Consider the following 24,643-nt stretch of genomic DNA (forward strand, 5'->3'; position numbering starts at 1 on the left):
AGCATCTAAGAATTTTCAGCGTGTGCTTTCTCGCCTCTGACGTCACAATCCAATATGGCCGCGGTGAGCACCCAGGAGCCTTAATAACGATATAATGATTTTATTCGATGATCGCGAGATGCCGAAGAGTGAAAATGATATGTCAAAGCTGCATGAGAGAGAGATAAAATATGATGTTATTTTATATTTATTTACGATTAATTTTATTTTGCAGCTTATTACAGAATACCTGATTTTTCAATTATAAATACATCCAAACTGAGTTTTAGTATTTTTTTTATATTATATATTATATATCTTTTTAAATACGAAAAGATATTGATATATGATTTATTTGATGATTAATAGAACAGTTTAATGTATGTTTTTCGCCTTTACGTTGAAAAATATGTCAATGTTATTTGATTTTTGAAATAATATTGATATATTTTTGTATAAAAATACAACATTCAAAGTTCTCTTTTGCTATGTAGTTTGATGCAAATCTTTCTTTATAAAGAGATATTTATTTACTTTGATTAATTTTATTTTGCAACTTTTTTTAGAGGATATATTCTTTTCTGATTTTTCAATTATATAAATACATTCAAACTAAGTTTTTTTTAGATGCGGATATTATACACCTTTCAAAAATACGAAAAGATATTTATATTTGACGATTATTCGACGATTAATAAAACGATTTAATGTGTGTTTTTTTACCTGCGCGCTACAAAAATGTGTCAGTGTTATTTGATTTTATGAAATAATAATATTCATATATTTTTGTATTAAAAAAATACAACATTTAACCATTCAAGGTTCTCTTTTGCTATGCAATTTTTAATGGAAATTTTTCTTTATAAAGAGATATTTATTTACTTGGATTAATTTTATTTTGCAACTTATTAGAAGATATATTCTTTTCTGATTTTTCAGTTATATAAATACATTCAAACTAAGTTTTTTTTAGATACGGATATTTTATACCTTTCAAAAATACGAAAAGATATTTATATTTGACGATTATTCGACGATTAATAAAACGATCTAATGTATCGTGTTTTGCCCGTGTGCTGAAAAAATACATCAGTTTATTTAATTATGAAATAACATTCCCATATTTTTATACAGAAATAAATATTCTATTTGCTATGCAGTTTGATGCAAATATTTCTCGATAAAGAGATTCACTCGAATTCGCAGAACGTCTCGCGCATTTTCTCCACTTCTCGAATGTCACTTCGTCGTGTAAACGCTGTTGCCCAAACTCGTCGTTACGTAATTACGGGAAATTACGAGGACGAGCGCGTCGGACGGAACCCGGATGATAGGAAGTACTTACCGGTCACACGATGCCCTAGCAAGTGCTCGCTCTGCGACTTCGTCTCGGCGAAGTTAATAGCCACCGACAGAGAAATGCATTGGCAGCGATGCAGCTGTCGTCACCTTCTTGCTTCGTTGATCTCGTCGGCGAGAGTCCGACGGTGACAGCTCGCGCATCCCGATCTCGACATTTCCACCTTTAAGCATGATCAGTTTATCACGTAAGAATTTTCTCTCCGACATACGAAAAGTTCACCGATCGTTAATTTCACACAACTAGGTTTTTTTAATAATAAATTGAAAAGCTTCTGATATATAAATACAAAATCAGGTACCAAAAGGGCTGTAGTAAGAGCCAAACGCAGATATTAATCGCAACAAAATTATTTTTAAATTCTTCTGTACTTATTTTGTAACGAAATAAGTATGGAGCAATTTAAAAATAATTTTGTTGCACATCTAATTATTGCACAGATATTACATGCAACAAAATTGTTAAAATAATAAATAATTAAAATAATTAAAAATAATTTTATTATAAAATAATTACATAGAGATATTAGGTGCAACATAATTATTTTTTAAAATTAATAAATTGAAAAAGCTTTGTGTATAAATACAAAATCAGATATGAAAAGAACTACTAAGAGTCAAACGCAGATATTAGGCACAACAAAATTGTTTTTAAATTCCTCGCTAATTATTTTATATTTTGTATACAAAATAATTTTAGAGGAAAATTTAGTTTTTTTATTCTCTTTTTCTCTTGCTTTTAATCTTTTCCTCTAAAAATTTTTTCGTACTTTAAAAGTATAATATCCGTATTTGAAGAAAAAAAAGCTAAAACTTACAATTAGCTTGGATTAATTTATATAATTGAAAAATCGGAAAAGAATATATTCTCTACTAATTGCGAAATAAAATTAATTTAAGTAAATAAATATCTCTTTATAAAAGAAAAATTTCCATCAAACTGCATAGCAAAAGAGAACATTGAATGATCAAATGTTGTATTTTTATACAAAAATATAGGAATATATTATTTCATAAAATCAAATAATACTGACATTTTTCCAACACGCAGGCGAAAAACACATTAAACTGTTCTATTAATTGTCAAATAATCATATATCAATATTTTTTTTCGTATTTTAAAACATGTATAATATCTACACATCTAAAAAAAAAATACTAAAACTTAATTTGAATATATTTATATAATTGCAAAATAAGAAATGAATACGATGATAAGATACGATGATAAAATTAATCCAAGTTAATAAATATAAAAAAAATCACATTATTTCTCTCTCTCTCTCTCTCTCTCTCTCTCTCTCTCTCTCACACTCTCACGTAGCTTTGATGTATCATTTTCATTCTCCGGCTTCTCGATCACCGACGTCGGTTTGGATTCGAGCTTGACTCGACGAAAGCGCAATCGAGAGTACGCGAAGATACGCGAAAGTCGTGTCGAGACGGTCTGGCTACGGCAGAACGATATTGAAGTTCGCCAGTGATATTCGGTGTTACTCTGTCGCGTCGCTGCTTCCAGAGAAGTTTCACGACTGGTATATAAATACCTCTCTCCTCCACCTCCTCCCCCGCAAAATCGTATGGCGGGCCTTGGAAAAGTTGGGGCTGTCGCCTTCGGGAGGGCGGAAAAGAGGAGGAAAAAAAAAAAAAGAAAGAGGTTGAAGGGAGACGCTCGCGGGAACGACAAAGTTTCGAGAATAGAGCGAGAGCATATTCCAGAGATTGAATTCGGAAGATACTATATACGGACGTCCGCGAGAGTCGGGAAGAATGCGAGCGTGTAATTTCTTGCGACACACACGAGGGGGCGAGGGTGAAATCCCCCTTTCCCCTGGAAAAGTATGATGCGATCTTTTTTAAACGAGAAATTGGTATACGCGGAGGGAAAACAGCTCTCGGTGATACCCGTAAGCCATCTTCGTTGGCTTGAATGGAGTCGAGGGGGAAGGAAGGGGGTTTCGTCCCCGAGTTTATGCGTTTCGATCGAAAAGACGCGGCTGAAAATACAATTGTATGTATGTGGGCAAGAATGTTATTTTCAGGCTGAGCCTCTTCCCCTGTATCCCCCCTTCGAAAAATTCTAACTTAACCCAAACCCATTTCTGATTAAATTAAAATTAGATTTGTCATATTAAGAGATCACCTTTATAGAGATTTATCATTAGATATTTTAATATGACAAATCTAATTTTAATTTAATCAGAAATGTGTTTGGGTTAGGTTAAAACGAGGGGTGTCTCGCTCATTAAACATTTGTACATGTATTGCGAATATTACCGAAAATTCTAAGTAATTCCATGCAATGCGCCGTATAATTCTAAGTAATGCGACGGAATGCGTGTAATTATGTTAATTCTTTTTTTTTTAAATAAAATACGATATTTAAATATTAGTGCTGTTTAATTTAGTAAGAAAAATGTAATTAGAATGATTATAAAAAGAAATGTTAAGAAAAATAAATTTATGATTATGCAAAATATATTAAATTAATATTTTTTTAAAATTAATATTGCAAATATTTAATTGAAACACCTAAATTAAAATATTATATTATAAAGATATAACAAAAAGTTACGCGCATTCCCAATTACAAACTTAAAAAAATGTCTTATTTTAAACTTGTTGATTAAAAAATTCAGAAATTTTTAAAAATCAACTTAAAAAAATATTTTTAATAAAAATTTCTTTTATATAAACTTGAACACACACAAAATACAAATAAAATTAGATAAGATCTGAACAAATTAAATATCAAATATTAATGATTTCATAAATTATAATATTTAATAAAATATATATTTAAAAAACGTCATAACATTAGTTTTATTTTTTAATCTTGTCTGATTTATTATTGTTTTATGCTTGTAAATCAATGCGAAGTAATGCAAAGTAATGCGTAATTCCGAAAAAATGTACATGTATCGCAACAGTGAGACACCCCTCGGGTTAAAATCTCGATATTTCGAAAACTATTGATCATAGCACATCATAGTTTGCGACATTCTTCTTCTCAGTGAAATATCTATCAAACACACCTATAACAAATTCACGGAAATAACATTTTTTTCATATTATATTTTTTTCCTCTGATGATGATACCCGAGCGTGAACCCAAGTTGATTTTAATCGAACTCGACTGATAGATAATAGTGGTATTGTGAATAATTGAGTGCTCTAATTTGTTTTACGCGATGTTCCAAAACAATATATTATTATTATTATATTATATTAAGTGTGCAATTACAATTATTCTCTTGTTATGAATTAATCTTCCTCTTCCCCCCCCTCTCTCTCTTTCTATTTATTTATTTCTCTCCGTCTCTCTGGTTCTGATGGAGCCTTGGTAAGCTGGAACTTCGCTCTCGCGCGGTTTATAAATAGGAAACAGATGGGCACGCGACTCTCATCGTCGACGATGAGAGAAAGAGAGCTCCCCTTCACTCGCCCACTCCATTTTTTTCGCGACCTCCTTCCCGCGCCAGAGAGAGAACGGCATCTCCTCTCCTCGAAGGAGGTTAATCCCGCGATGGGTAGGAGGAAACCGCATTTTGACATAACGCACGCGTAAAATGCACTCTCCGCGGGGTCTGCTTGCGGCTTTACGACATCATAATGCTCGCGTTTCTACCATCTATACCGTTATCCCGGGAACGCATGTGCTCTTTCTCTCCCTCCGGCTCTCCCTGTTTGCCTTCTGCCCACCTCGCTCTCTTGTCCGGGGAGATTTACATGCCTTTAACGCGGTAAATGGACCTTTTAAAGCGGCACTTATTATTTACGAAGGGTTACATCCCCCTCCCACCATCCCTCGTGTATAACATCGCGCCGATCCTTAATCTTTAGCTTTTCGCGCAGGTATGTGTGTTTCATTTTTGAGAATATAAATGGAGGGATAATGATCCGCATCGATTTCCCATGACAAGTTCTGTTTATTTAATTATCTTTCGCAATTTTTTTCTCTCGAGAAATTTTACTTGGAATTTTACCGACTTGTATAGGGTGTTCCATTTTAGTTTACACAGCAAAATATCTCTTGAACAAGGCATTTTAGAGAAAAATGTCTGCAAACATACTTTTTCTTAAAAATAACTATGTGTTTTCTTTGCACCGATTGATTCCTCTTGTTATTTCATACATAAAAGTATTGAGGTAAGATCGACGAAAAATAAATATTTTATGAGATATATTTCCTAGTTTATGTTAAATTAAAGTATAAAATATCTCGTAAACTATTAATTTTTTCGCCATCTTACCCTTATAACTTTCTATAGTTAATATTAAGAAATTATATAAAAAAATTAAGGTAGTTCTATTTAAAAAAAACATAAATGACCTTTATATGATCTTGAAAATTATCTTTTTGTCTTTTACTTTTGTCTGAAACATTTTTTTTCTAAAATGCATTGTTCAAGAAATATTTTGCTGTGCAAGTTAAAATAGGACACTTTGTATATAGATAATTAAACAGGAATTTATAAAAAGCCTATAGAGATGTTATATTTGTATACAAAAATATATATTGCACACGTCTTATATTTTTTTAGAATTTTATATATTTTTTACAACATCACTACTCGTAGAAGAGTTGAATGAATTGCACACAATTTTTTCAACGTTTCTATATCACTTAAAAAATTTTATTATATTTATGAAAACAGCAATTATATACTGTTAATTCACTAAAACATTCATTAAGCTGCCGTTTTTACTAATTGTTAATTCATTAAAGATTCATTATGCTGTGCGTTGCTTTCGCAAGACGAAGAGTGCGCGATTATTGCTATCATAAAATTTTATAAACTAAAAGCGATTAATATTTCGATGAGCTCGGCAACGTGTTCAAACATTTCCGTATAATTATGGAATAATATTTTCCCGGCCAGGCAATCGCGCGTATTGATCGATAGTGGATTGAATTATAATATACAGTGTAGAGTTGGCGTGTGCGAGTTATAATTGTGTAACGTATATCAAAATTTATGTGTTTCCCTCTTGATTTAAACAATATACAAAATCTCGGAATTTAGCCGCAATTTAGAATTATGCACAACTGCGATGCATCTTAAACTGCAGTTTAATTTGCGAATTCATATTTATTCTTTTAGCAATGACGCCAGTTTTTCATGTATCTTTTAATTTCAATAATTGAGTGAAATTTTAAATTTTATAACATTTATATTTCGGAGATTCTTCATTTTATTTTGTTTTACTGGATTTTTCTAAATTATTCTATTATAATTAATAAAAAATTTTCGCCAGAGAAATACATATATAATTTAAAAGAATGGATTTCAGCGTTTTAAATATGTTTACAGATAGAATCTTTGTCACGTCAGCGGATGCGATAGCAATATTTTATCTGACGCAATAATGCAATTTTTAACACGCATGGGTTGCTCTTTAAAAAAAAAGCTGTCGTTAAACGAATTATTGACGAAATAATTTTAATGAATCCGATTGCTCAATTTGGGATTGAACAAGCCAGCGCGATTATTGCGGATTTGCACAAAGTTCATCCGAGGTAGAAAAAAAAAAAAAAAAAAAAAACGGCGCGTGCGTATATAATCGAGTTGTTTGCCTATCAGGCACCCTCGCTCGCGCGAATTTCATGAATTCCAATCGACCGGGAACCGATTCGCGGGGTAAAATTCAGAAACGCAGACATATATATGTATATACATACACACCTTCGCGATAAATAATCCCCCTCTTGTTCGTGACAGTCGAAAATGCGAATGCCACCGTGTACATACAGGGTGATTCTAAATAAGTGGGAAAAATTTTGGGGAGTGATACACAGTTGGAAAATTTGTGTTTTCTTGTTAAAAACGGTCCCCGTTAAAATTTTTGTGTTAAATATTTAACACATTCATGTGTTAAATTAACATATTGCTGTTGTGTTAATTGAACTCAAATGTTAAATTATTAAAATAACTGAAGAAAAGTGTAAAAATAACACAATGTGTATTTACTTTTAATTTTACACAATAAATATGTTCGATATTATTAGTAACAAGATTTATCTGTTAAAATTTACAGAAAAAAATGTTAATTTTACTTTATAATATAAGTGGGAATGATAAAATGTAAAATTAACAATGTTTTTAGTTAATTTTTACATGAAAACTATGTTAATTTAACACAAAATTTATTTTAAATTTACTTTTGAAGTTGGCATTTATTTTATGTTAAAATATTAACACAGTATTCGTGTCATCATTTAACATATCCGTATTATGTTAAATTAACACAAAAATTTCTGTGGACCGTTTGGGACATGTGATATTTGTTAAATTTAACACAAATTTTTCAACTGTGTACTTTGTCGAAAATTAAGGAGGAGTTCTTTCATATACTCTTATACTCATATATCCCTTCCTGAGGAGTTACACTGCTCCAAAGGGAAGATGAAAATTAAGTTTTTAATTTTTCTCAAATTTTGGATAAATAAAAAAAAATTAAAAAGGAAATTTGGTGGACATTTTCATTCGTAGAAAGGATATTTATTAATATTTTTTTAACTCTCCCGTATTATTATATGGGAATGAAACCCTTATTCAATTTTTATTAGAATTTTTTTCTTGTAAACTATTGATTTTACGGAGGAAAAAAAAAGTTTCTAAAAGAATCAGGCTTTCTAACACATATTTTTAGATGATCACATTTCGATTCGTTAAAAAGTTCTAATACAAAATTGAATAAGGGTTGCTAGTTTTATCCCCTTATAACGATACGGAACGATTAAAAAAATATTAATAAATATCTTTTTTTACTAGTAGAAAATGTCCACCAAATTTAATTTTTTTAACTTGTCTAAAATTTGATTGAAAAGCATAAAAACCTAATTTTCATCTTCTTTTTGAAGGAATATAACTTTAGGGAGAGATACAGGAATATATGTTTATATGGAAGAACCCTCTCAATTTTTGACAAAGAATTATCTCCTAAAATATTTCGCACTTATTTAGAATCACTCTGTATATATTTGGTGGTAAAAACAAAATCGTAACTTCGCGAAATAACTAATACAAAACGCGTGAATTAAATTTTTTTTGTTATCGATGGATACCTTTAATCGAGAAAGTAAATTTTTTTCCTATTAACAGGAAATTTAATCGAGTACACTTCAACGTTTACGAATTATTTTTTCCTTTTTGAATCGCGACCGCGACGCGTTTCCTCATATCTAATGAATTTAACGCCGTTTGTTAACGAAAAAGATATTCGTTTAACGCGATATTCTTCAACGTAGAATTTTCCGACTACGTAGATTACGGTTTTACAAGCGAACGAACGTGCAAAAGGATTTGCGGGAATGTATAATTAAAACGATACGTAATTATATTCCGCACGAGCGAGCAACTCTTTTGCGGAACGTAACGTAGAATTAATTTCATTATCCAGTCGAATTGCGCGGTGTACTACGTTAATGGAAAATCTCCGTAAACGTCATAATCGCCCTGCAAATGCGCGCGGATTTGCTAGCGTTTAATATAAATGCGGATAGCTTTTAGCAAAAGCGCGCAACTCTCGCGAAACAAGCTGAAAAACGATTAGCCACCGAGTCGATCGTGCCACTTTTTTTTTCGAAACTGATGCAGCGTCTCATTAAAACCTAATTAAAAACGATACAGTCGGCAAATACACTGAAAATTAGATTAATTAGAAAATTAGAAAAATATTAGATAATAAAATTAGATGGTAAAAAATTATTATTATATTAGATAATATAAAATATGAAATTATATATATTATATAGTTATCATAACTAAATTTTTTAGATATGTTGTACACCTGAAATTTAGTTATATTAAATCTTAATTACGATAAGTAATATTTTTAAGCTATAGTTTAGTTAGGGATTTCCCTAATTAATTAATTAAATTTTAATTGTAATATATAGGGACACTTAAAATTTAGCTAATATTTTTTTACTACTTTTGCGGTAAATATACTTTCAAAACTTTTTTTTTTTTAAAGCGACAAGCTCGATACTAGTTTTGTTGCAGGATGATCTCGAAAAAGGATATTTTTTTATAGTTTGCATATGTGTGTTTACCTTGTATAAATATATATTGTAGAAGTGAGTAAGAAAGAAAAGAGAGGGAGAGAGAGAGAGAAAGAGAAAGTTGGCACAGAAGAAAGATGTTGAGAAAACACGCGGTTTGCCCAGAAGAGGAGGAGTATTATGAGAAAAGGTGAGACCGAATCTAAGAGGAGGCTGACGTAAACGGTAGAAGGGGTTGAGGAAGAGGCTGAGGAGGCGAAGGGGGAGGTTACAGGATGGAAGGTACAGTCGCGAGTGTCATTTGCGGTTCGTTCTGAGCCGTTTAAAATGCATTCTCAAAGGGAATCGCGAGCGCCGCTGTAATTTTCCGCGCGAAACGGAGCATGAAATAAAACGACCCTAGTATATAGCTGCAGCGTATCCTCCCTTTCCCCCCTCTCTTTCCCTAGCGATGCACCCTTGCGCTGCACCATCCGGCTCTTTGATACGTCCTGGTTTATTTTTCCCTTCGGTTGCCCTCAACGCTCCTCGACAGGTTTTAACGATAATCTTCCCGAGAGAGGCGCACACTCTCTCTCTTTTATCCCCTTCCTCTCTCTCTCTCTCTCTCTCTCTCTCTCTCTCTCTCTCTCTCTTGCCGCAATCCCCGTAGACTATATACGGCGGCATCGGCGTGTTCCGAGCTATCTCTCCTGCCGAGTATTAAAGATAGAGAAGAATGCTCGACGTGAAAATTGCGTATCTTCCTCTATTTTCTTGAAGGGACTTGGGCAGAGAGAAAGAGATGGAGAGGAAGCTCACGGACCGAGAAATGTGCTATTTTCACGTGGCACGCGCGCGAAAATTCATATCCGAGGACACTTAAAAATCTCTCATACGCGTTTATTTGTACAAAATGTAATATGGTATTTTTTAAACGTGAGATCCCTTTTTAAATAACTGTTAAATCAGGACATTTTATCTTTGAATTTATTTTCATAATTTTGTATAATTTTTGATTTTCTAAAATTATTTTTATTATAAATGTTCACAATTAGTATACAGTTGAAAAATTTGTGTTAAATTTAACAAATATCACATGTCCCAAACGGTCCACAGAAATTTTTGTGTTAATTTAACATAATACGGATATGTTAAATGATGACACGAATATTGTGTTAATATTTTAACATAAAATAAATGCAAACTTCAAGTAAACTTAAAATAAATTTTGTGTTAAATTAACAAAGTTTTAATGTAAAAATTAACTTAAAAAATTGTTAATTTTACATTTTATCATCCCTACTTATATTATAAAGTAAAATTAACATTTTTTTTCTGTAAATTTTAACAGATAAATCTTGTCACTAATAATACGGAACATATTTATTGTGTAAAATTAAAAGTAAATACACATTGTGTTATTTTCACACTTTTTTCAGTTATTTTAATAATTTAACATTTGAGTTCAATTAACACAACAGCATTATGTTAATTTAACACATGAATGTGTTAAATATTTAACACAAAAATTTTAACGGGGACCGTTTTTAACAAGAAAACACAAATAATATTATTATTATGGAGCATAACAGGATTATAATAATTGAAATAAATCAAAATAGAGAACATTTTATAATTTATCTTTTAATTTTTTCTATAATTATTTTACAAATGTTTCCCATTAGTAATATTATGTAAAATAACAGAATAATAAAAATAATAATCAATCAAAATAAAAAGCATTTTATAATTTATCTTTGAATTTGTTTTATTATTTTTTTATGATAAATGTTCGCCATTAATAATATTATTATTATGTCGGAATTATATAACGATAGAATTATAATATTACTTGATTACGGGGTGAATTATTCGTCTGCAATTTAAAATGAATCAGATTTAATTTGACGGCACTTGAAGTCGACATTGTACGTTTACTTATTACGACGTTGTGAGATATGTCAATTATACGGGATCTCTTCGTCGTAATGGGAGCGGCATTAATGTTTCCTTCTTTATGAATAATTTGACATCACTCGAATGCGCGCGCGAAATAATGGCTCTCTCTCTCTCTCTCTCTCTCTCTCTCTCTCTCTCTCTCTCTCTCTCTCTCTCTCTCTCTCTCTCTTCCCCTGCGATGATTTATATCTACGGGATTTAACGTGCAATTAATAAGAATTTCCAACTCTCTCTCTCTCTCTCTCTCTCGCGAATGTTTATCCATGCCTTCCTCTTCCTGGATATTAAATCCCTTCGCGGGGGAGAAATCTGTATTTCCTCGAAGGCGAGGGAGCGTAAAGGACCTCAAAAGTAGAGGAATATTAACTAACGCGAATTAAAATATATTTCCAAGCAAATACGCGCTTTTCGCGTCTCTCGTCTCTTTTTCGTTTGTCTCTCTCTCTCTTTCTCTCTGCGGTTCACTTTTATATGAAAATCTTTTCGGAAACTCCGCATATATAAAGCGCGGATGTGATATACATTAACGTGATGCATTTTATGTATTCAAAATAGCATTGCTGGTGCACTGTGCATAATTGAGAGGTCTGAAAGCGACGGCAGCAATCTCTATTTAGCTACATTAAATGGAATTGAGTGCGCTGAAACAAGCCGGTATATTTTCACCCCTTCCTCCCCACTTTCTGATAAGCTCCTCCATTAATAATATTAACGAAATTGCATAATAATATTACGATGTTTTTTTTTTAAGTCGAGCTAATGACTGAGTAAAAGTGGATCGATTCGTTTCTTTGATTGGTTTTTTATTATATAAAAACTGACTTATCGTTTTATTAATCACGCACATATTTTTAATCAGTTATATGACTTGTGTGAATGTAGGACGAACAATTGCATCAATGCATTTGTTATGATAGAGAGTGTACAATTTTGTTTAACTATTAATTTTTTCTTTAACGTTTTATTATATGAAAGAGAAGAGGCATGAAATTTTGTCAGTATTATCTATTCATATATTGAAGTAAATTTATTCAGAGAGCTATTTTGATGGATAATCGCTCTTTTGGCGATTTATTTTGATTTAATACGTAATTAATTGGAATTAAAAACGAGTGGAAGCTTTTATCTCCGCATGTTAGAGATTAAATGTATTAAGAGAAAAATTGTTATTTGTGACATAAATTACAAATTGACTAAAAAAAAGGTAAAAATATTCTCTTGTGAAATTTTCAACAAGATTTTCAAGACAGGATAATATAACATTGTCTCATGTAACGTTAATTAAAATTAAAGATAGAATTTTGTCCAAAATTGAAATTATTCACAACTGTTTATTTATTAATATAATCGTACATATGTTTATTAATACTACAGGTCTGCGTTCATACAATACGCAGATATTATAATTATCAGTACTATTAATACTCATGTTAATAGATTATTATTCTATTAATGCTCATAATTAATATCCAAGATTTATTCTCTTTCTCCCCCTATCTCTCCTTCTCTGTGGATCAATTATTTAAAATATTTAAATTAGTGTCCTCTGAACACACATGCACGCGTATGGAAATAGTCGACAACAGTTTCGGCAGTTTCCCTAAATTATATTTGCAGAAATAATATTAGATACATACAATTTGATATTCCTATCAGCTTGACAACTCGATATCGCGCTATTATTCGATAATACACTCAATGACTTCATCTTTCAAAACGAGATGTGCAGGTGTTGCTGCATTAACGACACGTGAAATAACGCGTTCTGTTCTCTTTTTATTCTCCTCTGTATGTATGTATATATATATATATATATCTATATATACGCGATCCGTGACGCATTGCAGGTTTATCGAAACGCGATAAATTTGTTAAATTTGTTATTTATTTGTTCGGAAACACTCATTCGATGCGCGATTTTTCGGAGCGGGTTTTCCTACCTCCGCGGAGGATAAAAATGATCCCTTTTTATACGTATATCATATAGCGTGCCGACTCTCCGATATATCGGAAAGAAATTTTCGGCGCGTCTTACATTCTCTCTCGTTACACTTTACAATAATATTACGAGGATTTTGTCGGGTATGTTGTGGTAAAATATTTTTTTAAATTTTTATATGAACAATAATAGAGAGGGAGAAAGGGAGACACGAGCTGAGAGAAGAAACATTTATTTCAGTCTTAGAAAGGATTGAGAAAATTAATTTTGCATTAATATATTTAATATAATGTTATATATATATTTAATATAACATTTAAATATATTTAATGTTCTTCTTTTGAATTAAAATTAATTTCAATTTAGATATTATATACATATTCCTCATTAACATTTATTTATCATTGATTCTCGATTCTCTTTATTTCATAAGTTAATATCTTTAATATTCTTTGCTACATGTTTGTAGTAAATATTTTTAGCATATTTTTTTGCAGTTCCAAATTTTATTGGTACAAATAAAAATATACAAATATAACAAATATATAATAAAAATAAATATATTAAATAAATAAAATAATAAATAATATAACATTAAATATAATAAATGTAATAAAATAAATACAATAAATATAAATATAATAAATATACAAATTTTTATAAATCTTATTTGTATAAGAATATAATTATTCTTATATAAAATTTTAACTGTCAGATGACTTTCTGTCAATTGAGTCAACTCATTGTCAATATCGATCGATGAAACATCACCTTACAAACCGGAACCTTAGGCAGACTTAGGGAAAAGAACGTGCCACGTAGGAATGGGGAAAAAGGAGGGCAGAGGGGATAACTCCATAGACGTTGCTTTGCATAGCGGGGTGCAGATAACGTCTCTCCCCGTCCATCCGTTTGTCTGGCATAGCTGTTATCTTTCGCCGCCGCCGCATAATCGGCGGAATAAATGTTTCGTATTTCGCGGCGAGGTCCGCAAGCCCGCCCTCAGATAAGAAACGTGTTCGCGCGCGCGACCAAGAGACGGAGCTTGCGCGAGCTTTTCGCCCCGTGTTACTGAAATCGTCAACGAGGGCCGACGTAAGCCCCTCCTGATGTTTGTGCATTATTCATAAGCAGTCGCATCAGCGGCAATAGCCGCAAGAAGGCATTACGTAATCGCGCGTCACGAGAATTGATATTGTGCTGCTGATAAAAAAAATGAGAGCAACGCTGCTCCGTCAATTTGACGAAAAAAAAGAAAATAAAAAAGAAAGAGGATTAAAATAATTTTTAAAAATTAATTTTATTAAAATATCTGATACTTTTGGTCTTGGGGATCTTTTTTTTTCATCATGAAAGAACGCATATTTTTTTAACTTGTAAGAAAATATAATTTTTTATTTTATTATATTCTTGATTTATATATTATGATTTTTTAATTTGTTCTATTAATATCTGATACTTTTAGTCTTGGGAATATCTTTTTTATAATGAACATATTTTTCTTTTTGTATCTTGTAAGAAAATATGCGAGCTTTAAATTGTGATATAAAAATATATGTAATAAAAAATAAATGGAAAATATTGGAGTGCGATATTACGATTCTTTGCTTTATATATGAAGTTTAAGATTTAAGTTTAAATTTTTATGCGTATGTTTATTTAAAATATATGCAGGAGGGACATGTCCTTTGCATATTGCACACGTCAAACGTGTTGCATTTGCATATACGTTATACGATTCATTCGTACGCGTAATTTGCACATATTTATGCGCGCGCCTTGCGCCATCGCAAATGCATCAGCATGTGATCAGCATAACTTTCAAGTTACAATGTGCAGGATAACGAATTAATTCTCACAGAATTTATTTTCAGTTTCCCCATACATGGTCTGTTAATGCTTTTCCACTGTAACTTTCTCATGCTTTCATTTTAACATCATTTTTTAATTAGCGGAATACATCTTTTGATAAAATTGATCAGCAATTACGGGAAGACCAAGTTGAAAGACTCATTGTCAATAAATTTTAGTTGACAGAGTTGTGGATAGTTAATAAATATATAAATTTTTATAAATTTTATTAATTATTCTTTAATTTGGATTGAGAGAAAATATACAATTTATATATTTATATATATATAATTTATATATATATATGTATATACATATTTATAAATAAATATACATATTATATATATTATACATATTATATATATTTGTATATACAATAATATATAAACGAATTTTTATGAAGTTGTAGATAGTTAACGCGATAAATAAATAAATTTTTATAAATTAATTATTCTTCAAATAAATATAATTTTCTTTCAATCCAAATTAATCGATTGAAGAATAATTAATTTATAAAAATGTATCAACTCTATCCACAAAATTTGATCAACTAAAATTCGTTTATACAATATACAAATTAATTGCGAATATACATTAATAAATTATAAATAAATTTTTATAAATTCTTCAAGAAAATATAATATGTTCCTTTTTTGTCTCGATCCAAATTAATCGATTAAAGAATAATTAATTTACAAAAATATATTAAGTATCCACAAAACTTGCTCAACTAAAATTCGTTTATATATACATAATACATATACATAAATTAATTGCACAAAATCGGTCGATCCTGTAGACCTCTGCGAAATTATTTCGTCGTCTCGCGCAATCGCGACATACAAATAGGTGAAGGATTGCAGTTACGGCAGTTCTTGCTCGATGAAACGGCGCGGCTTTGTTTGACCATCTCGACACAATGCATTGCGTAAGCACGCGCACACGCTCTTACGTAAGGGTCGACATTGGCTGATTAGGCGCGATGGTGATGGTGTGTGCGGGATAAAATCGGCGCGGTGGAAACTTATTGTCCCCCTAATTAACGCATCTCTCTCGCTCGCCTGTTGAGTCTGTAATTTGCATCTCGCGCTGAAAAGTTTTCCGCTTTATCTTCGACGATTATTCGTCGGCTGCTAGTCGACCTAATAAACGCGTCGTTTCGTCATAATCGATCGTGTTCCCCGCGAGTTTATTTACATACATATATGCAGCATCGAAACGTTTGATCGATCCTGTAAAAAATCGTAATCCGGATAAAAATCCGTTCGATTAAATTCAGGTACTGTACTAAAATAGCTGTACATTCGGTGAAAAACACGGCCGTTCTTTATTTGTCTAACAGAGAGAGAGAGAGAGAGATAGATAGGTATTTGTATTTATTTACTGACAGACATGCATATATGAAAAATATAATATAAGTAAGAATAAGAGAGCATATAATAATAACGGAGAGTATTAATTTGTATAATTGGGTAACCGTATTTGCACGCATAAACATGAAATGTACACAACCGGGTAAGTTTGTTAATCATTATGGAAGTACGGTTAGTTTAGGAAAGTCGAAAATTTGGCCAAAATAATCATTTGATCATTTTGTATTGATTATTTGAACTATTTTGCTAATTTGGTCAGTTTGATTGTTTTATTTTGTTTATTTTGATTTACTCGATTATTTTGATTATATTTTGATTGTTTTGATCATTTTGATTATTTTGATTACTTTGAACATTTCGACCAATTTCATTATTTTAATTGTATTGATTATTTTTATTATTTTGATTTATTACTTTGATCACTTTGATCGCTTTAATCGTTTTGATTGTTTTGATTATTTTGACCATTTTCATATATTTGATCGTTTTGATCATTTTTGTCCTTCTGATCGTTTTGATTATTATAATCCTTTAATCATTTTGATTATTTTTATTGTGTTTATTATTTTGTTTATTTTAATCAATTTTGATCATTTGGGGTATTTTGATTATTTTGTTTTGAGCATTTGATAAAACACTAGAATAATATATCTACCTTTTCCGTATTATAATACAATAGCGATTTATTTTATCAGACACACGATAAACTGACAAGTTTACTGATCAGATTAATAGCTAAACTATAGATAACATAAGGTCAAGTTGTCGAGTCTGTTTGCTATTTGCATTTCTAATGAACTTTTTCGATAGCGAAGAATTATGCTTTGGAAATTTTAAAATGATTTATTGAGCTGTAACTTAAAATGGCACTCAGTGAATTTGTTTTGCTGATTGTTAAGAAAAAAAGGTAAGTTCCATTAAAAAGAGTCAAGGTGATTTTGCTTTTTTGTTGCCGGTTAGAAACTGTTAATCTCTTTGTTGATGACTCTTTTTTGTCGTTGATTATCGTAAGTGCTTTAGAAATCGTGGCCATTACGAGGATAGACACCCTGTAGATAGACGTTGCTGATTGCGAGATAAGAATCGGAGAATTTAACCTCGAGTGTTAGCGAAAGCCCTTAAGGGACGAACTTTAAATCGAAACTGTTGAAGTAATTGTGGACCAAAAACGTATATGTGGGCTATATCGGACGTTTTCATGTAACGTAGAGCGCTAATTCGTCTCGCCTTTTGGCTTCATACAATTCCACAACTTTCGTCCGTTATTGGAGTTTCCTTTCGTTCTCTCATAACGGAAGTTTGGAGAACGGTCAGGCGTGACGGGCCGTTTAATCGAGCGGAAAAAGATATAAACAACATGGAAAGAGTTATAATCGGCGCGTTCGCTCATTATTTTGCCAATTAACGAACATAATCCAGCAGAGTATTTACGTCCGATCATTACACAGACGCTAATTCGATGATTCTTCCAACAACGATTTATTTTCGTTAATTATTTATGATCATTTTTAAATGTGCTTTACACTCGCAGAGAAAGAGAGGGAAGAAGAAGAAAAGATGCTTTTTTCTTTCTTCTTCTATCTAGATACAGGATGTATCTAAATAAGTGCGAAAAATTTTAGGAGATGATTCTTTGTCGAAAATTAAGGGGGGTTTCTTATATAAACATATATTCTTATATCCTTCCCTGAGGAGTTAAAAATTAAATAGGGGTTGTTAGTTTCATTCCCTTATAACGATACAGGAAGATCAAAAAATATTAATAAATATCCTTTTTATTAGTGAAAAATATCTCCACCAAGTTTCATTTTTTTAATTTGTCTGAAATTTTAGAAAAAAAATAAATTTTTACCTCTCTTTAGAAAAGTGTAACTCCTCAGGGAGGGATATAAGAGTATATGTTTATATAAGAAACCCCCCTTAATTTTCGACAAAGAATCGTCTCCTAAAATTTTTTGCATTTATTTAGACCCTGTATATTTTGTAATAAAAATTATTTGGTGTTTTTATATAAATCTGATATCTTGAAAAATTTGTGTTAAATTTAACAAATATTACATGTTACAAACGGTCCACAGAAATTTTTGTGTTAATTTAACATATTACGGATATGTTAAATGATGACACGAATACTGTGTTAATATTTTAACATAAAATAAATGCAAACTTTAAGTAAACTTAAAATAAATTTTGTGTTAAATTAACATAGTTTTAATGTAAAAATTAACTAAAAAAATTGTTAATTTTACATTTTATCATCCCCACTTATATTATAAAGTAAAATTAACATTTCTTTTCTATAAATTTTAACAGATAAATCTTGTCACTAATAATACCGAACATATTTATTGTGTAAAATTAAAAGTAAATACACATTGTGTTATTTTTACACTTTTTTTTCAGTTATTTTAATAATTAAACATTTGAGTTCAATTAACACAACAGCAATATGTTAATTTAACACATGAATGTGTTAAATATTTAACACAAAAATTTTAACGGGGACCGTTTTTAACAAGAAAACTTTCCAACAAATTTTCCAACTGTGTATATTTTTTTCGCACGAATAAAGCCTTTAGGTTTCATAACACCTGTAAAAAGATTCGTTCATGCGAGATGTTGTAATTAAAAGGAGAAACTCAACCTGCTTGGGTGTGTGGAGGTGTATTAGTCAAGTGTAGGGGATACTACACTTTGTACCTCTCACCGAGTTAGCGTAACTTCTAACAATGCACTCTTCCAAACGCAATTTACGCGACAAAAAGCCGAAACTGCATAATCATTAGATTAAGCTTCAAAACTTCCTATTGTCACATTATATATTATATCCTCTCTTTCTCCTCCTCTTCCCTCCTCTCCTGTCTCCTCTCTTTCTCTGTCTTCCTCTCTTCCGGGTCATTAATTTAGAATTTAATTCGCAGTTTTCTGTCAAAATATTTCCCAACTTTTTAGATTAAATAATGTTTACCTCGATAACTGAAATCAAATCATTTGTAAATATTTGTTTTATAAATACAAATTTAGATATGAAAAGGCCTAGGAAGAGCCAGGCACCAACAAAATTATTTTTAAATTCCTCTATACTTCTTTTGTACATAATTATATTATTTTTGTATATAATTATATAATTATATTATTTTTTTATATAATTATATAATTATATTATTTTTTTATATAATTATATAATTATATTATTTTTTTATAATTTGCAAATAAAATTAAAATTATATCGTGATTTTCGTCTGTATATGATCCTTTCTCTCTTTCTCTTCCCTTTTTTCTTAATTTAGCAAGATGTTACTATTTACAGTCTTTTATGATTTAACGACGGTGTTATTATTTTTAATTATTGTAATAAATTATTTTATTCTCTTTTATGCGGCTTCTATCTAAAATTAAATGACTTTTGGAGCATTTGGTGTACATACGATTTTGTTAATATGCGTTTTGTTATATGTATGCGCGAGAAGCAGGATGCGGATGCTGCTTATCGAGCTTCTTGCAACGCTAAACGGTATACGGAAGTTGAATTTTCTATGCCCCCTCCCTCTCTCCCTCTGGTTGCTTATCATTTTCCGTAAGAGCTTTGAGGCTGCCGCCATGCAAATCTAGATTACGAAGTCCGAAGTTAATGGAAAAACCGCTATTTATATTATTCTCGGCCAGACAGAATGCTTCGAATATGTTTACCGTTTACAGCGGAGTTTGTATCGGAAATGAGCTATTACGCTGCTGAAAGGCGCTTCTCTTTAAACTCACGTACTCACGTTCAGATTTTCTTTTAAATCGTCACGCTCTCTCTTATTCTTTTTTTTATTTCTTCTGAAAAATTCAGTGGAGCAACTCTGGTCTCTGAAATTAAGTTTGTTGACGTATTAAATTATTATATTCGTTTGAGTCATATCTTGACTTTCGAACTATTTTGATATTACTTGATTTCGAACATATACATATAATTTATAGGGGGGGATGAGAATGTTATTTCCGGAACCCCTCAATTTGACAGATGTGTTTGATAGATTTTTAGAGGCCGAGAAAAAGAATGTCGCAAACTACGATCCAATAGTTTTCGAGATATTGATGTTTCAAAATTTTTATTTTATTTTATTTTTTTCTTTTTTGAAAAAATATATTAAAATTTCAAACTTTTTGGCAAGAGGTTTTATTTTCATAGATTTTTCATCAATTGTTTTAACGTAACAAATTAATTTTTATTGAATAGAAATGTGTTTGGGTTAGATTAGGTTTTTTCGGATTAGGTTATAATTTTTCATTGTGCACTGAAAAAAATATTTCTGTGAAATTACATGATTATGCTGGGTTTTTTTCCGACCCAGCATAATCATGCAATATTGCTTTTATATGGAAGATTGCAGATTATATGTAATTTCATATAAAATATATATTTTCAAAATTGAAAATATTCCACTGAACATAGAATTACACGTACGAAATGTTAGTGTAATGCTATAAAAGTATAAATGCTATAAAATAATGTTATAAATAAAACGGATAAAATAAAGTTCTAATAAAGTGAAAATACTAAATTTTAAAGTGATTTTACAAGTGATTTTTGCATAAAAATAGTAATTTTACTGATATTTTCTATATATTTTACATTAATATGTATTTTTACTTTAAAAATTATGGAAAAAAAATTACAGTGATAATTAGATAATTTTTCCAGTTTTGAACATGTAATTTTCATATAAAAGTACATGGATTTTTTTCAGTGTATATTTTCAGGATTGAAAATATTCCACTGAACATAGAATTACACATACGAAATGTTAGTAACGCTATAAAAGTATAAATGCTATAAAATAATGTTATAAATAAAACGGATAAAATAAAGTTCTAATAAAGTGAAAATACTAAATTTTAAATTACAAGTGAATTTTGCATAAAAATAGTAATTTTACTGATATTTTCTATATATTTACATTAATATGTATTTTTACTTTAAAAATTATGGAAAAAAAAATTACAGTGACAATTAGGTAATTTTTCCACTTTTGTATAAGTAATTTCCATGTGAAAGTAAGTACATGGATTTTTTTCAGTGTGGTTTGCGGCATTCTACGTCTGATAAAAAAATCCTATAAAAATGATCTATCAAATTAAGAGATTGAGGGGAAATAACATTCTTGCCTCTTATTGTCATCTGTCAAAAAAAAAAATATTCCAGATAACATCGACAGCCATATGCTGATCATTACGTTGCACCTGCGGTGCATCGTGTGCATCTCGCAATAATTAGGTTGTAAACGAGGCGATTTGCCTCATTCCTTTGCTTGCATTCCAGAGTCTACACAGCCAACGATATACGGTATTTCGCTCAGACAATGGCCGCCTAATGTAATTGCGTAGCCGGCAATTGTGAATTTTAGCCCAGTTTCTCACAAACCCCATTGATTAATTAGCGGTAGAGCGAGAGAGATTGTTTTCTCGTTTTCTTTTTTTCTTCTTTTGCGCCTAATTAATCTGATCGCGCGAGCGGATAATTGAAAATCTAATTTCATTACTCTTTGTTGTTTCAGGTAAGTGACTGTCAAGGGAGAAAGAGGTAGAAAAAAGAGAAGATAACCGGGACGGTGTAAGTAATCATCGCTCTTTATCTCTTCTTCGTGTATTTGCCTTTATCTTCTTTGTTACCTTATCGATCAGCCTCGCAGAGATAAGGTATATATAAGAGCGTAGGTTCTTCCTTTGGGAATTATTAGTAAGCTAAATTTGCCCCGGCGATTAAGCGCATTTAATCATCGGCAGGATAATTTCGTTACTTCCGCCAGGGAAATATTTCCTTCCGTCGAGTCTAACGAGAAAGCGTTTACGCGTTTATGCACGTTTTCTATCTCTAAACTTTGTTTGATCCGTTTCTACTGAAAATGGAAAAGAGGATCAAGGATGCATCTTTTATCTTTCATGTATTTTTTTTTTATTCATCCAGTGATGCTAAATTATGTATTTTTTTTTTATAATTTCTCTTTATTTAAAATATCCCTGTACAGGACATATCAGATTTGATAAGCTATTTTCTATTATTTGTCCACATAATAGAAAATAATTTATAAAGAATAAAAAAAGTTATATAAATAATATAAAATATATAAAAAACAAAATAATTATATAAAAATCTAGTTGATAAAAATAGCTAATATAAAAAAGAACAAAATACAAAAATATTATATAAATAATGTATCGAAACAATATATTAAATTATACAAAATAAGGTGTGTGTATCGAAAGAGAGATATAAATTTTACGATTGAATTATTGATCGATTCTCCCCTTTATTTCGGTTCTCTTTATTACACGGCGCATATTTTTTTCTCCCCGTGGAATATTACTCGTGCGAATTGTAAATCTGCGAAATAAGCGCGGCGATTTTTTTTGCAATTTATCCAATCTATTTTGCGCCAGGCCTCAGTCCAGCCCCAAGAGTTCAATACGTTAAAAAAAAAAAAAAAAAAAAAAAAAACGCGAATTTCACCGGAGATAATACATCACGTGCAGTTCGCGGTTGCGAACGAAAAATCGTTCGTTGCAATATAAAATCAACGCACATATATATATATATACACAGGAGGGAAGAGGGAAGGGGGGAAGAATTAACCATGTTAACCGGATATAAATTTTATCTCCCGCGAATAAATTCTCCGGCGCGATAACTAACTATATAACAACCGGTCGAAAAAGCGCGGCTTTCGCAAAGTGCTTGATTGTAACTTATGCGACTTCATTACGCGTCGTGATGTAATTGTTCCTGCGCGCGCGTTTTTCGCAATTTCGCCGCCGCGCCGGTGCAATATCTCGGGCGCGGAAAAACCGATCATTTATTAACATCTTGCTTTATCGCGCGCACGCGCACTTTTCTCGTTTGCCTTCTCGCGCGATGGTACATATTTGATAGCGCGTGAAAAATTATTCGCCATCGCGCGGGCCGATATTCCTTCTCGAAATATACATGCATCGGCGAAAAATGATTCCCCTCCCCTCCTTCCACGATAGTTTATGCGCGATATTGATGGAATCGCGCGGTATTAATATCTATACCGTGTTTACTCGGAGCTCCGCGGCCGCGCTTTATCGAAGAAAATAAATACAATAACCCGTGATTTCGTTTTGTTCAGTCGGGATAAAATGGGATGAAACCGCGAAGCGTAACTAAATTATAAAAAATAACCGGAAATATTGTGTGCGTGCGTTTTTTCGCGAAAGAGTTGAATTTTGCCAGTGTATTAATATTTTCGGAATTATGATTTTATTGTTAAAATTAATAAGTAAAGAATAACATACGGATCATTGGCGTAAACTTAACTTGGTAGCTTGTGTACGATGGTCGAGGATTAGTATATTGGAGAATTTTATTTTGCATAGAATATTTTATTTTTAATTTCTCTTTCTCTCGCGCGCGCAACTATAATGAACATTTGCTTCCACCTTGACTCCCCTCTCCAATTACTGCTTAATTAATGTACAATTCTCGTTGCTCGGGAAGGGACTAATATCCTCGAGCATAATAAACGTTCCGTCTGCGTCTATGTCTCCTTCTCTGCTTATTAAGGACCCTCCAGCTCTACTTATGCAAGGCAGTCTGAGGTATAAATTATGTTTAACTTTTAATCACATTTAATTTTTAATTGAAATAAGATTCCCTGACATTTTTTAACCGGTGATAGTAGTCTTTAAAGATTTTTTTTTAAACAGTTTATATAAATTTGGTTATAAAATAAATATATAAAAGTATTGATACATATAAATAATTATATTTGATACAATATATTGATCACAACAATCCCCGCATAAGAAGATTTAATATATTTAATTTTCAATAGAAATGAGATTCCCTCCAATTTTTTAACCGGTGATAGTAGTCTTTAAAGATTTTTTTTAAACAGTTTATATAAATTTGGTTATAAGATAAATATATAAAAGTATTGATACATATAAATAATTATATTTGATACAATATTTTGATCACAACAATCCCTGCATAAGAAGATTTAATATATTTAATTTGCAATAGAAATGAGATTCCCTCAAATTTTTTAACCGGTGATAGTAGTCTTTAAAGATTTTTTTAAAACAGTTTATATAAATTTGGTTATAAGATAAATATATAAAAATATTGATACATATATGTATAAATAATTATATTTGATACAATATTTTGATCACAACAATCCCCGC

General features: G+C 31.0%; 1 protein-coding gene across 7 annotated transcripts in view; it reads left to right on the forward strand.

The window, feature by feature from the left end:
* Positions 1-24,643, forward strand: part of LOC145943462 (CCR4-NOT transcription complex subunit 6-like) — a 588,057-nt gene that overhangs the window by 216,031 nt on the left and 347,383 nt on the right. Inside the window, exon 5 of one of the 7 annotated variants that reach the window (XM_083050978.1) lies at positions 21,991-22,418. The exons of 5 other annotated variants lie outside the window; for them this stretch is intronic. In XM_083050978.1, coding sequence (XP_082907104.1) covers positions 21,991-22,020 — 30 coding nt within the window. In that variant the 3' untranslated portion in view covers positions 22,021-22,418. Of the gene's footprint in view, positions 1-21,990; positions 22,419-24,643 lie in introns of those variants that run through there. One more of the 7 variants, XM_083050983.1, reaches the window with a different exon arrangement.

Source organism: Prenolepis imparis, unplaced genomic scaffold, assembly GCF_030444845.1.
Source record: "Prenolepis imparis isolate NDT839.2.m4 unplaced genomic scaffold, iyPreImpa1.0 SCAF_12, whole genome shotgun sequence".
NCBI lineage: Eukaryota > Metazoa > Arthropoda > Insecta > Hymenoptera > Formicidae > Prenolepis > Prenolepis imparis.